Source organism: Salmo salar, chromosome ssa07, assembly GCF_905237065.1.
Source record: "Salmo salar chromosome ssa07, Ssal_v3.1, whole genome shotgun sequence".
NCBI classification, from domain to species: domain Eukaryota; kingdom Metazoa; phylum Chordata; class Actinopteri; order Salmoniformes; family Salmonidae; genus Salmo; species Salmo salar.
The window spans coordinates 56762581-56777781 of NC_059448.1; the positions used below are offsets into that span (position 1 = coordinate 56762581).

Here is a 15201-nt window from a genome sequence, read left to right on the forward strand (position 1 = left end):
CCAGACAGATTAGATGTAGTATCCCTCTTCAACCCCCAGACAGATTAGATGTAGTATCTCTTTAACCCCAGACAGATTAGATGTAGTATCTCTCTTTAACCCCAGACAGATTAGATGTAGTATCCCTCCTTAACCCCCAGACAGATTAGATGTAGTATCTCTCTTTAACCCCCAGACAGATTAGATGTAGTACCCCTCTCTTTAACCCCCAGACAGATTAGATGTAGTATCCCTCTTTAACCCCCAGACAGATTAGATGTAGTACCCCTCTCTTTAACCCCCAGCCAGATTAGATGTAGTATCCCTCTTTAACCCCAGACAGATTAGATGTAGTAACCGTCTTTAACCCCCAGACAGATTAGATGTAGTATCCCTCTTTAACCCCTAGACAGATTAGATGTAGTAACTGTCTTTAACCCCCAGACAGATTAGATGTAGTATCCCTCCTTAACCCTCAGACAGATTAGATGTAGTATCTCTCTTTAACCCCCAGACAGATTAGATGTAGTATCCCTCCTTAACCCCCAGACAGATTAGATGTAGTATCTCTTTAACCCCAGACAGATTAGATGTAGTACCCCTCCTTAACCCCCAGACAGATTAGATGTAGTATCCCTCTCTTTAACCCCCAGACAGATTGGATGTAGTACCCCTCTCTTTACCCCCAGACATATTAGATGTAGTAACCCTCTTTAACCAGCAGACAGATTAGATGTAGTATCCCTCTCTTTAACCCCCAGACAGATTAGATGTAGTACCCCTCTCTTTAACCCCCAGCCAGATTAGATGTAGTATCCCTCTTTAACCCCCAGACAGATTAGATGTAGTACCCCTCCTTAACCCCCAGACAGATTAGATGTAGTACCCCTCTCTTTAACCCCCAGACAGATTAGATGTAGTATCCCTCTTTAACCCCTAGACAGATTAGATGTAGTAACCGTCTTTAACCCCCAGACAGATTAGATGTAGTACCCCTCTCTTTAACCCCCAGACAGATTAGATGTAGTACCCCTCTTTAACCCCCAGACAGATTAGATGTAGTACCCCTCCTTAACCCCCAGACAGATTAGATGTAGTACCCCTCTTTAACTCCCAGACAGATTAGATGTAGTACCCCTCTTTAACCCCCAGACAGATTAGATGTAGTATCTCTCTTTAACCCAGACAGATTAGATGTAGTACCTCTCTTTAACCCTCAGACAGATTAGATGTAGTATCCCTCTTTAACCCCCAGACAGATTAGATTTAGTATCCCTCTTTAACCCTCAGACAGATTAGATTTAGTATCCCTCTTTAACCCTCAGACAGATTAGATGTAGTATCTCTCTTTAACCCCAGACAGATTAGATGTAGTATCTCTCTTTAACCCCAGACAGATTAGATGTAGTAACCGTCTTTAACCCCCAGACAGATTAGATGTAGTACCTCTCTTTAACCCCAGACAGATTAGATGTAGTATCTCTCTTTAACCCCAGACAGATTAGATGTAGTATCCCTCTCTTTAACCCTCAGACAGATTAGATGTAGTATCCCTCTTTAACCCTCAGACAGATTAGATGTAGTATCTCTCTTTAACCCCAGACAGATTAGATGTAGTAACCGTCTTTAACCCCCAGACAGATTAGATGTAGTATCTCTTTAACCCCCAGACAGATTAGATGTAGTATCCCTCTTTAACCCCCAGACAGATTAGATGTAGTATCTCTCTTTAACCCCCTGACAGTGGTCTCAGACAGCATGCAGTACCAACCCGGGAGGCTGTAGAGGCCTGGAAGGCAGGCTGGGACAGGGCCTACTTGTGAGTCCTCACTAAGACACTGAAGAGGCTGTCCTGCTGTGCTAGCAGGTTGACTGCAGAGTCACACTCCACTAGCTGCCCCGCGGAGAACACCAGCACCTGTTCAGCCTCCAAGATGGAGGACACCAGGTGCTGGGTGCCAGAACGGAGAGAAGGAACAAAGGATAGATGGGAAGACAGAAGGAGAGGAGCAAGGACAGACAGACAGGGAAAACAAGGAAAAGAAGACAGGTGAAGGAAGGACAGCAGACAAGCTGTTTGAGTCTCGAGAGGCTAACGTGTCGATTCAGAGTTGAGATCTGCAGCACTCTTAACTTGAATTTTCATCAGTCTCCCACTGTCATCGATCAATTATTTACAGGAATGTTCGAGTTGCGCCTTATCTCAACTCTGAATCGGTCCGTAAATGCATTTGGAGGCGTGAGAAGCATTTGGAGATATGAGAAGCAGAGGTACAGTATGATGAAACAGGAGACATTGGAAAGATAGGATGAAGGAGAGGAGGAAATCTAAAAGCTAGGAGAAATCAGCTAGTCCTAGTCTCTATGCTTTCTCCAATGATTGATCCATAGAGAGAGAGAGCAGAGCGAGAGGAGTCTCCACATCTATACAGAGAATAACTTCTAGATCTGACCTTTCTACCTAATGACCTACAGGCTGTTACAGACTTACTGCAATAGTGACGACTGTTCGGTCGGCGAAGGCTGTCATCACCACCTTCTGTAAGACATTCTCCTATAGGGGTGAGAAATGACATGTAGGTCAGCTCTTTTCCTTTCATAGTGCACTACTTTTGACAAGAGCCCTATGGCTCTTAGTCCACTTTATAGGGAATAGTGTGTCACTTGGAGCACAATCTTAGATACAGCCATATACACTCCACAGCAATGTCACTACACTGTGAGTGCTGTCCCCTCTTCGCTGTCTGCATCAGTGTGATGGTAGTTTGATAGAGTGTACCTGTCAGGGTCAAAGGTTAATGCTACGGCTGTGACCGTAATGACCTCAGATTGATGTTGGCCTGCTTGTCCCTATAAAAAATCAAATAAAGAGAGTCGCACACTCTATATTTAAACTGCCAGTAATTTATATATAAACTGCCAGGGATTGGAGCTATGAACTATGCATGCCTCCGGACTGAAACCTGAGAGGCTGGAGGAGAGTGACGGTCCTCACTGTTGCGCAACAATCGCAACAAAACTGCCCCTAAAGATAGAATCCTTAATTGAAACAATAACAACGTGTTCTCCCAGCCTCAGGATGGGGCTGGAGAATGGAATCCCTCTCAAATACATAGACAGAGCTGTGGACGCAAGGACTGACCATCCATGATATCAACATTATAGTTGTAAACATGTTTTGAGGCTATACAGTGTTTGTTTACATTTACATCGTTTACAAACATTGGAGTAAAACAAGGTTATATTTTGGGTTCTGATGGGGTACGACAGTTGAACTGAGCTCATGAGGCATTTATCAGTTATGTTCTTTAAGAATCAATGGCTACATATCATTTATAAGTCCAAAAATGGATATAGCAACTAAGGATTCAGGCTTTACTGGAAATCAGTGCTTCATTTCCAAACTGGTGGCCTAATGAAGAGTATGTGGCTGGTTGAAATACATGGACGTGTGTTCTGCTATTGACCAAACCTCTATGTACAGGGCTCAATAATGAATGTCATATGTAACCCTGGCAACTCAAATAATAAACGCGTAATAGGAGGACAAATATAAAGATGTCTGGTTTGTGTTTTTATAATGTATCTGACATTATACTTGTGCTTTATGTTTGTACCCATATGAGGTGAAAGTAATGTCATAGATCTGTCTGTAAAAAATGAAAGAGCAGAAAATGAAACATCTGATCATAATGTCACTAAAGAGCTAGTGATGGAGGGTACATGGCTGTTAGGGTGTGTGAGCTCACCGTTGCCATGTCGATGGATGCAGTAGCTTCGTCCATAATGAGGATGGAGCTCTTCCTGACGAAGGCTCTGGCCAGACAGAACAACTGCCTCTGACCCACACTGAAGTTCTCCCCTCCCTCTGTCACCACCGCGTCTGGAACACACACACACACACTTGTTATTAAGGCAATCGTCTTTCTGAAATCTCACATTTTAGCAGCATACTCTCTGATTAGTTTTTCCCTCCAATATGCTTTCCCAAAGATTGTGTGGTTGGAGGTGGCCAGATTGTGTGACAGACAGACAGGCAGGCAGGCAGGCAGGCAGGCAGGCAGGCAGGCAGACAGACAGACAGACAGACAGACAGACAGACAGACAGACAGACAGACAGACAGACAGACAGACAGACAGACAGACAGGCAGGCAGGCAGGCAGGCAGGCAGGCAGGCAGACAGACAGACAGACAGACAGACAGACAGACAGACAGACAGACAGACAGACAGACAGACAGACACATACCCAGTCCCCCAGTTAGGGCTTTGACCATGTTCTTCAGCTGGGCGATTTCTAGCGCCTCCCACAGTCTGTCATCAGTACAGGTACGCTCTGGGTCCAGGTTAAACCTGCCAGGGAGACATTACATCAGTACAGGTACTATCTGGGTCCAGGTTAAACCTGCCAGGGAGACATTACATCAGTTCAGGTACTATCTGGGTCCAGGTTAAACCTGCCAGGGAGACATTACATCAGTACAGGTACTATCTGGGTCCAGGTTAAACCTGCCAGGGAGACATTACATCAGTACAGCTACTCTCTGGGTCCAGGTTAAACCTGCCAGGGATACATTATATCAGTTCAGGTACTATCTGGGTCCAGGTTAAACCTGCCAGGGAGACATTATATCAGTACAGGTACTATCTGGGTCCAGGTTAAACCTGCCAGGGAGACATTATATCAGTACAGGTACTATCTGGGTCCAGGTTAAACCTGCCAGGGAGACATTACATCAGTACAGGTACTCTCTGAAATACAGAGAGAGACAGAGAGAGACAGAGAGAGGGACGGAGAGAGCGACGGAGAGAGGGACAGAGAGAGAGACAGAGAGGGACAGAGAGAGAGACAGAGAGAGAGAGAGAGAGGAAGGGAGGAGAGAACCCACTACTGTCTGTGGATGACCATAACAGGCAATGGCCCAGTGTTTGGACTGGGGCCCATCCTCTTAGCTAAAACTCCCGCAGCACAAAGCCAGAGGGAATCCTCACTCACTGCCACACTATCTCGTACTACAACTGTTCCACTGGGTCTAATGATGTGGCAATTGTTAACCATGCTGAGGCATCTATAGTAGCTCTAACTGCAATCGACACACTGTTATTGTAGGACCAATCACCCAAGGCCTCTGTTCATGGAAACATCGCCATGGCAACGGGCTGGCTCAGCGCACGGTCCTCTCACTTACTGCCACATTGGATGGGTTGTTATTTCTTATCGGGACGTGAACGTCTTTCTAAATAAACACCACAGGCTCTTTGTGTTTTATAACAAACACAGCAGCTCAGTTATCTGCTAATACTCCAAACATCTTCAAGCTGTGGCACTAGAGAGAGAGAGAGAGAGAGAGAGAGAGAGAGAGCAGAGAGAGAGAGAGAGAGAGAGAGAGAGAGCAGAGAGAGAGAGAGAGAGAGAGAGCAGAGAGAGAGAGAGCAGAGAGAGAGAGAGAGAGAGAGAGACTATCCAATGTCCTGGGAGCGGGATGAACTTTCATGACATCTGCTGAGGAGTTTCATATTTTAACCAAACATTTGTATAGCTTCATTTTTACTTCATAAAGTAAACTGAATTAGGCCCACTGTTACTGTTCTGTTATTGTCTTCTGAACAATATATCATAGAACACTAAAGTTGTTTTCTACCCGTGTGTTGGCAGACGGTTATCTGTTCAACTTCCTAAACCACAACACTGTAGTCCTCATGGCAGTCGCTGTGTGTAAACAAAGGTGGCATTGATTATACATTGATTATCCATTGATTATACATTGATTATACATTGATTATACGTTGATTATAATTTACTGATCTATTTCTCCACTGAGAGACATGAGGAAGTTACTGTTTATTGGCCTTGTCTGCTTGTGTTACACTGGATCCTTCACTGCCTCTGTGTGTGTGTGTGAGAGTGTGTGTGTGTGTGTGTGTGTGTGTGTGTGTGTGTGTGTGTGTGTGTGTGTGTGTGTGTGTGTGTGTGTGTGTGTGTGTGTGTGTGTGTGTGTGTGTGTGTGTGTGTGTGTGTGTGTGTGTGTGTGTGTGAGTGTGTGTGTGAGTGTGTGTGTGTGTGTGTGTGTGTGCTCGCAATAATGTGTCTCTTATGTCAGCTTCCGGGCGAGTTCTTGTGTGCATGTCTGTGATTGTCAGCAGCCAGAGCACGTGGTGCTGACCCAGTATCTTGGTTCTAACGTTCTGCAAGTACACACTGGCTCACACACACACTGACTGGCTCTCACACAGACGCACACACACCTGGTTCTTCACTGCACGTACAGTGTCCTGGTAAGTGTTCTAACATTCTAAGGTTCTACACGTAGCCGACGTACCGGATGGATCCGCTGAACAGCACCGGGTCCTGGAGGATGATGGACAGACGAGACCTCAGGGTCTGAAGGGGCAACTTACAGATGTCTATACCATCAATGATGATCTGCCCTGAGAGGAGATGCAGAGATACAGAGAGAGACAGAGAGAGACAGAGAGAGACAGACCGAGAGACAGAGAGAGAGAGAGAGACAGAGACAGAGAGAGATACAGACAGAGAGACAGAGAGAGAGAGAGAGAGACAGAGACAGATACAGAGAGAGACAGAGAGAGAGAGAGAGAGAGAGAGAGACAGATACAGAGAGAGACAGAGAGAGAGAGAGAGACAGAGAGAGATACAGAGAGAGAGAGAGAGACAGATACAGAGAGAGACAGATACAGAGAGAGACAGAGAGAGACAGAGACAGAGAGAGAGAGAGACAGAGAGAGAGACAGAGAGAGAGATACAGACAGAGAGACAGAGAGAGAGACAGAGAGAGAGAGAGACAGAGAGTGAGAAAGACAGAGAGAGAGAGAGAGACAGAGAGAGAGAGAGAAGATACAGACAGAGAGAGAGAGATACACAGACAGAGAGATAGATACAGATAGAGAGAGATACAGACAGAGAGAGATACAGACAGAGAGAGAGATACAGACAAAGAGAGAGATAGATAAAGAGCGAGCGAAAGAGAGCGATACAGACAGAGAGAGGGCGAGAGATACAGAAAGAGAGAGAGAGCATCAAAGCATATATGGTCTGGTTGTTGATGCCATTCTGTTCTGTATATTGTAGGAGAATACACAAGTAAACTGAACATCACATTTATTATCATTACTCACTGAACATATTTCATGTTTCTACTCTATTTATTTAGTCTATTTCTGGGGACATTATCTTCCCAAGAATGTCCACTGGTGAGTCTATTAGTACGACTACAGTCAACATCGTAGTGTTCAAGCTCGCTCCCTCTGCCTTTATAAGGGGACACTGGGAACAAATATGTGTCTTAATTCATTGTTAAGTAAAATACATTTGTCTGCGGCAGCAGTGCTCGTGTGGAAAGAGAGCATGTATTGTTGGGTTTGGTGAAAGATAGGTTTGTCTGACTTGGCTGAGTAGGAGCGGTGTAAATACAAAGATTATTCAGACAGAGTAAAATCTGAATATTATCCTATGATTGTTTATCAGTGGATTCTGACAAACTGATCTTCAACGTTGGAAAATAAATCCAGAACATTATGTTTTGATTATTCTATTTATGACATTTGGCCAGAGGCTGGAGATATGCATACTAACAATAACAGGCCCCCTGCAGAAAGTTGTGTACAAAGGACAACTAAATATGACATCATCATAGGATGTCAGGATGACAGTGACCACAGGGCCGTACTGTGTAAACAGAGGAAACTAAAAGGAGGCTATGGATTTCAGCAGAGGACCTATTTCCCTTTATCAGATGAGAATAAACACAGCTCCACTCAAACTAACGACCATATTATAACATCAGCCTCCCTCTGACTTTTGAAAGGGCACTTTGGGACAGGAAGGTCAAGGAAGAGGAGGACTGTGAGGAGGACTGTGAGGAGGGCCTGTGAGGAGGACTGTGAGGAGGACTATGAGGAGGACTGTGAGGAGGACTGTGAGGAGGGCCTGTGAGGAGGACTGTGAGGAGGACTATGAGGAGGACTGTGAGGAGGACTGTGAGGAGGACTGTGAGGAGGACTGTGAGGAGGGCCTGTGAGGAGGACTGTGAGGAGGACTGTGAGGAGGGCCTGTGAGGAGGACTGTGAGGAGGACTATGAGGAGGACTGTGAGGAGGACTGTGAGGAGGACTGTGAGGAGGACTATGAGGAGGACTGTGAGGAGGACTGTGAGGAGGACTATGAGGAGGACTGTGAGGAGGACTGTGAGAGGGTTTTGTACAACCACTTCTTTCAATCTACTGTAAAGTAAAACCAGACAGTCACTTTGAGGGAGCTGTGTAACGAGTGCCAGGTCTGAGCATCAAGGCTCCTGTCCACAGCTTCAGAGGCCTTCTACACCTGAATCACAGGAGAGACAGACTAACCTTCAAACACGTCCACCATATTGAAGAAGGCCAGAGAGAGGGAGGACTTTCCACTTCCTGTGCGTCCACAGATGCCCACCTAGAGAGAGGAGAGGGAGAAAGAGGGGATTGATTAGTTATTAAACAGTCATTACACGCCAGTGGGAGACACAATCTGTCAGCTTGGCCCTCTACTCTCATGAACAGGACTAGGAGTTTTTCCTCACAAGGTAAAACTCAAGAGTCCTACAGAAACTTTTGTTTAACAGTACATTACTGTAAAGTTTACAGTAACATAGTGTCCCTTTTTTTCAGTAACTAACACGTAAATGGCTGCCAGTAAATGACCTTAAAAACAACAGGACTGTATTTTTTACAGTGTACTTACTGTATAAAATGGAGCTACCCATAAACACGCGGTCAGCCTCACACTCAACCACAGTACATTACTATTCTTAGATCTGGACCGAATTACACAGTTCCACACTCACGTTTTCTCTCATTGGGTCAAAGACACCACACACACACAGCCACACACACAGCCAGGCCTCTCTACTAAGGGTTTATATCCCCAGATTTAACATGTTTGAGTATATGAGGATTAATGGGATACCTAAACTGAGTCAGATTAAAAGGGGAATACAGGGTGGTTGTAGAAATTGAGGCTCAGCAGGAGACACTAAACTCATCATGCTCTTCCAGACATAATATCCAGCCCTGGAATGGTTATAAGACACAGTTACTGATACACAGATATAGAGACACATATTAACCAGCCCTGCTTATAAAACACTCACAGATACACAGATAGAGAGATACCTAATATCCAGCCTTGCTTATAAAACACTCACAAATACACAGATAGAGAGATACCTAATATCCAGCCTTGCTTATAAAACACTCACAGATACAGATAGAGAGATACCTAATATCCAGCCCTGCTTACAGAGCACTCACACAGATAGAGACATACCTAATATCCAGCCCTGCTTACAGAGCACGGAGTCAAAGACAGATACTAGAACACCTACTTCAGTCCTGGCTATTGTTCCAGCCCAGCATCAACTAACACACCTGATTCAACTACTCAATCAGTTGAATAATGTGTGTTGCAGTGGAGGCTGCTGAGGGGAGGACGGCTCATAATAATGTCTGGAATGGAGTCAATGGAATGGCATCAAACCATGTGTTTGATGTATTTGATACCATTCTACCTGTTCCGCTCCAGCCATTACCAACAGCCCGTTCTCCTCAATTAAGGTGCCACCAACCTCATGTGGTGTGTTGGTACTGGGCTGGATCAAAAGCCTGCACAACCCGTGTCTCTCTAGGACCAGGACTGAAGAACACGGTCTGAGAAGGAGTTCTAGTAGCTCTGTATCTCTGATTCTCTGCTCTGGACTGGGTATCTCTCTCTACCTGTGTATCTGCATTCAGGCTCCTCACAGCAGAAGTGAAGCAGCCTCATCAGTCAGGTCAGATAGCAGGAGTCTGCTGAGGTACAGTAACACTGCCCTGAGAGAACGGACATGTGTGTGCCGAAAGCTGGAAGACGCATGCCATACGGAGTCGCCGCGACCAACTAGTACGTTTCTTCACTATGTGTCAAGTCACAGTTGAGTTTAGGCACAGGGCTGTGATTCAAACAGAAAGTAAACGTCCACTTGCTTTTCACTGCTTTCATTGCGTTCAAATGTGATCATTATTCAGCGATATAGTCAGGAACAACGCGTGAAGTCACAGTTGCGTTAACGGAGGGCTCTGTGAGCGGGTGTGACTTCTGTCCAGGGTTGCTTAGCTCCCTAAATGTGATCTTTATTGAAGCTACAGCAACAATGTGCCGTCTCACAGTTGCGTTAAGACACAGGGCTGTTACTTACCTTCTGTCCAGGGTTGATGTAGGCATTAACGTGTTTGAGGACAGGCTTCAGAAGGGGGTCGTAACGGACACACAGATCCTGGATCTTTATCTCTCCATGCTGGGGCCAGTCCTCGGGGACCTGGGAGGTATCTGGAAAGAACACATATAGTCCACCATTAACAAAACATGAATGTGATGTGTAATTATATACTGTGATCACACACAATAACTAGGGCTAGCAGCTTTTCCTTGGCACAATAACACATACAGTAGAACATCCAGCACAGTCATACAGTAGGACATCCAGGACAGTCATACAGTAGGACATCCAGGACAGTCATACAGTAGGACATCCAGGACAGTCATACAGTAGGACATCCAGCACAGTCATACAGTAGGACATCCAGGACAGCCGGACAGGACATCCAGGCAGTCATACAGTAGGACATCCAGCACAGTCATACAGTAGGACATCCAGGACAGTCATACAGTAGGACATCCAGGACAGTCATACAGTAGGACATCCAGGACAGTCATACAGTAGGACATCCAGCACAGTCATACAGTAGGACATCCAGGACAGTCATACAGTAGGACATCCAGGACAGTCATACAGTAGGACATCCAGGACAGTCATACTGTAGGACATCCAGGACAGTCATACAGTAGGACATCCAGGACATTCATACAGTAGGACATCCAGGACAGTCATACAGTAGGACATCCAGCACAGTCATACAGTAGGACATCCAGGACAGTCATACAGTAGTGAATTTGGGGACAGTCACACAACTGACGATGCAGTAAACAGAGGTCTCTTTGTCAAAGGTGGTGCCCTAAGTGCTACTCAGGACCACTCTTCCTACTGTGACCAGGCTCTGGTCTGTTTAGACTGCAGCATTTGGCTACTTCAAAAGTAGTCTGTGTTTTACAGCTAAAACCATGCATGCAGTCCTTAAAATAAGGGTTGGTGGTTTTCTCCTCATGACTTAAGGGCTTCGAACGGACACAGAGGAAACAAAAGGACTAAATGAATCAAAGGGAAGGATGATAAAACAGGGCAAGATGACAGCTCGTTGCTTGGACAAGCTCCACTCATTATCGTTGTATTGCTATCAGAGCCAAACTTTCCATTACGTCACAGTGTAGGAGGACAGCCCACTCTGGCAGGGGTTCTTTAACCACAGGACTCTAGCAGGGCCACGGCTCTAGAGATGGGGGACTCTATCCTCCCTCTCATCCATCTCTTCCTCCTCATGAACTCTCTCCCCCCTGCTCCTCCTTCTCCTCTCCTCCCTCTTCAATCTCACCTCCTAGTTGTTCCTCAACAACTCTCTCCCCCCTCCTCCTCCCTTAGTTCTAGCCCTCTTATCTTCCTCCCCCAAGAGACATGACCCCTTCTCTTCTTTTTTAACATCGCCATGGCAACAGCACATTACTTAAACTTCGATGCTGCTTTGGAAGGAGACCCGTAACGGGACTATTGTAAACTCCACAGAGACTCACTAGAGAAATGATGTTGGAATTCAGGAGGAGAAACACTGTCTGTGTCAAGTCGTTCTGCCCCACACTGCAAATCTGAAGACATTACCATGCTGTCAGATTGTTGCCATGTGTGGTTGACTGTTCTATTGCCATGGATTTTTAAATATAGTCCTTATAGATGTGTAGACTATGTTGAGCCATCCTCACTGTTACATGTTGGAGTTGACACTTGATAAATGGAAGCTTCAATCAGTGCTTACTTTTTTACATTTATTTTTATTTTACCTGTATTTAAATCAGTTAAGAACAAATTCTTATTTATAATGACGGCCTAGGAACAGTGGGTTAACTGCCTTGTTCAGGGGCAGAACGACAGATTTTTACCTTGACAGCTCGGGGATTCGATCTTGCAACATTTCAGTTATAAGTCCAACACTCTAACCACTAGGCTACCTGCTGCCCCTTTGCTATATACTTAATCTGTATATAGCCTCGCTATTGCTATTTTACTGCTGCTCTTTAATTATTTGTTACTTTTATTTCTTATTTTTGTAGGTATTCTTCTTAACTGCATTGTTGGTTAAGGGCTTGAAAGTGAGCAATTCACTGTAAAGTCTACACCTGTTGTATTCAGCGCATGTGACAAATACAATTGTATTTTATTTTATTTGATCTCGGAACACAGAACCAAATTGTGCAGCACACTGGCCAGCTACAGTCTGTCATGGGAGAGTGCTTAGTTGAACATCTATGGTTTTCATTTTGTGAGGAACTTTTCAAATAGCGTGAGCAGAGATGATGATCATATTTGGAACTGTGTGTTTCAGCAGGATTCCATTACCCTGTTCTATTGACTTTGTGTTTCAGCAGGATTCCATTACCCTGTTCTATTGACTGTGTGTTTCAGCAGGATTCCATTACGCTGTTCTATTGACTGTGTTTCAGCCGGATTCCATTACCCTGTTCTATTGGCTGTGTGTTTCAGCAGGATTCCATTACCCTGTTCTATTGACTGTGTGTTTCAGCAGGATTCCATTACCCTGTTCTTTTGACTGTGTGTTTCAGCAGGATTCCACTACCCTGTTCTATTGACTGTGTGTTTCAGCAGGATTCCATTACCCTGTTCTATTGACTGTGTGTTTCAGCAGGATTCCATTACCCTGTTCTATTTACTGTGTGTTTCAGCAGGATTCCACTACCCTGTTCTATTGACTGTGTGTTTCAGCAGGATTCCATTACCCTGTTCTATTGACTGCGTGTTTCAGCAGGATTCCATTACCCTGTTCTATTGACTGCGTGTTTCAGCAGGATTCCATTACCCTGTTCTATTGACTGCGTGTTTCAGCAGGATTCCATTACCCTGTTCTATTGACTGCGTGTTTCAGCAGGATTCCATTACCCTGTTCTATTGACTGCGTGTTTCAGCAGGATTCCATTACCCTGTTCTATTGACTGCGTGTTTCAGCAGGATTCCATTACCCTGTTCTATTGACTGCGTGTTTCAGCAGGATCCCATTACCCTGTTCTATTGACTGCGTGTTTCAGCAGGATTCCATTACCCTGTTCTATTGACTGTGTGTTTCAGCAGGATCCCATTACCCTGTTCTATTGACTGTGTGTTTCAGCAGGATTCCATTACCCTGTTCTATTGACTGTGTGTTTCAGCAGGATTCCATTACCCTGTTCTATTGACTGTGTGTTTCAGCAGGATTCCATTACCCTGTTCTATTGACTGTGTGTTTCAGCAGGATTCCATTACCCTGTTCTATTGACTGTGTGTTTCAGCAGGATTCCATTACCCTGTTCTATTGACTGTGTGTTTCAGCAGGATTCCATTACCCTGTTCTATTGCCTGTGTGTTTCAGCAGGATTCCATTACCCTGTTCTATTGACTGTGTGTTTCAGCAGGATTCCATTACCCTGTTCTATTGACTGTGTGTTTCAGCAGGATCCCATTACCCTGTTCTATTGACTGTGTGTTTCAGCAGGATTCCATTACCCTGTTCTATTGACTGCGTGTTTCAGCAGGATCCCATTACCCTGTTCTATTGACTGTGTGTTTCAGCAGGATTCCATTACCCTGTTCTATTTACTGTGTGTTTCAGCAGGATTCCATTACCCTGTTCTATTGACTGTGTGTTTCAGCAGGATTCCATTACCCTGTTCTATTGACTGTGTTTCAGCAGGATTCCATTACCCTGTTCTATTGACTGTGTGTTTCAGCAGGATTCCATTACCCTGTTCTATTGACTGTGTGTTTCAGCAGGATTCCATTACCCTGTTCTATTGACTGTGTGTTTCAGCAGGATTCCATTACCCTGTTCTATTGACTGTGTGTTTCAGCAGGATTCCAATACCCTGTTCTATTGACTGTGTGTTTCAGCAGGATTCCATTACCCTGTTCTATTGACTGTGTGTTTCAGCAGGATTCCATTACCCTGTTCTATTGACTGTGTGTTTCAGCAGGATTCCATTACCCTGTTCTATTGACTGTGTGTTTCAGCAGGATTCCATTACCCTGTACTATTGACTGTGTGTTTCAGCAGGATCCCATTACCCTGTTCTACTGACTGTGTGTTTCAGCAGGATTCCATTACCCTGTTCTATTTACTGTGTGTTTCAGCAGGATTCCATTACCCTGTTCTATTGACTGTGTGTTTCAGCAGGATTCCATTACCCTGTTCTATTGACTGTGTGTTTCAGCAGGATTCCATTACCCTGTTCTATTTACTGTGTGTTTCAGCAGGATTCCATTACCCTGTTCTATTGACTGTGTGTTTCAGCAGGATTCCATTACCCTGTTCTATTGACTGTGTGTTTCAGCAGGATTCCATTACCCTGTTCTATTGACTGTGTGTTTCAGCAGGATTCCATTACCCTGTTCTATTGACTGTGTGTTTCAGCAGGATTCCATTACCCTGTTCTATTGACTGTGTGTTTCAGCAGGATTCCATTACCCTGTTCTATTGACTGTGTGTTTCAGCAGGATTCCATTACCCTGTTCTATTGACTGTGTGTTTCAGCAGGATTCCATTACCCTGTTCTATTGACTGTGTGTTTCAGCAGGATTCCATTACCCTGTTCTATTGACTGTGTGTTTCAGCAGGATTCCATTACCCTGTTCTATTGACTGTGTGTTTCAGCAGGATTCCATTACCCTGTTCTATTGACTGTGTGTTTCAGCAGGATCCCATTACCCTGTTCTATTGACTGTGTGTTTCAGCAGGATTCCACACCCTGTTCTATTGACTGTGTGTTTCAGCAGGATCCCATTACCCTGTTCTATTGACTGTGTGTTTCAGCAGGATTCCATTACCCTGTTCTATTTACTGTGTGTTTCAGCAGGATTCCATTACCCTGTTCTATTGACTGTGTGTTTCAGCAGGATTCCATTACCCTGTTCTATTGACTGTGTGTTTCAGCAGGATTCCATTACCCTGTTCTATTGACTGTGTGTTTCAGCAGGATTCCATTACCCTGTTCTATTGACTGTGTGTTTCAGCAGGATTCCATTACCCTGTTCTATTGACTG

The 15201-nt window shown here is 44.7% G+C and overlaps 1 protein-coding gene across 9 annotated transcripts in view; it reads right to left on the reverse strand.

Annotated features, from left to right (window-relative positions):
* LOC106609713 (ATP-binding cassette sub-family C member 9) overlaps positions 1–15201 on the reverse strand; it is a 74851-nt gene that overhangs the window by 3421 nt on the left and 56229 nt on the right. For 5 of the 9 annotated variants that reach the window (XM_045722345.1, XM_045722343.1, XM_045722346.1 and 2 more), the window contains 6 exons: positions 10204–10334; positions 8345–8423; positions 6299–6407; positions 4228–4331; positions 3729–3862; positions 2471–2533 (listed from right to left, as the gene is read on the reverse strand). In XM_045722345.1, the coding sequence (XP_045578301.1) occupies positions 2471–2533; positions 3729–3862; positions 4228–4331; positions 6299–6407; positions 8345–8423; positions 10204–10334 (620 nt within the window). Of the gene's footprint in view, positions 1–1750; positions 1931–2470; positions 2534–3728; positions 3863–4227; positions 4332–4622; positions 4696–6298; positions 6408–8344; positions 8424–10203; positions 10335–15201 lie in introns of those variants that run through there. The other 4 variants (XM_045722344.1, XM_045722350.1, XM_045722351.1 and 1 more) reach the window with 2 other exon arrangements.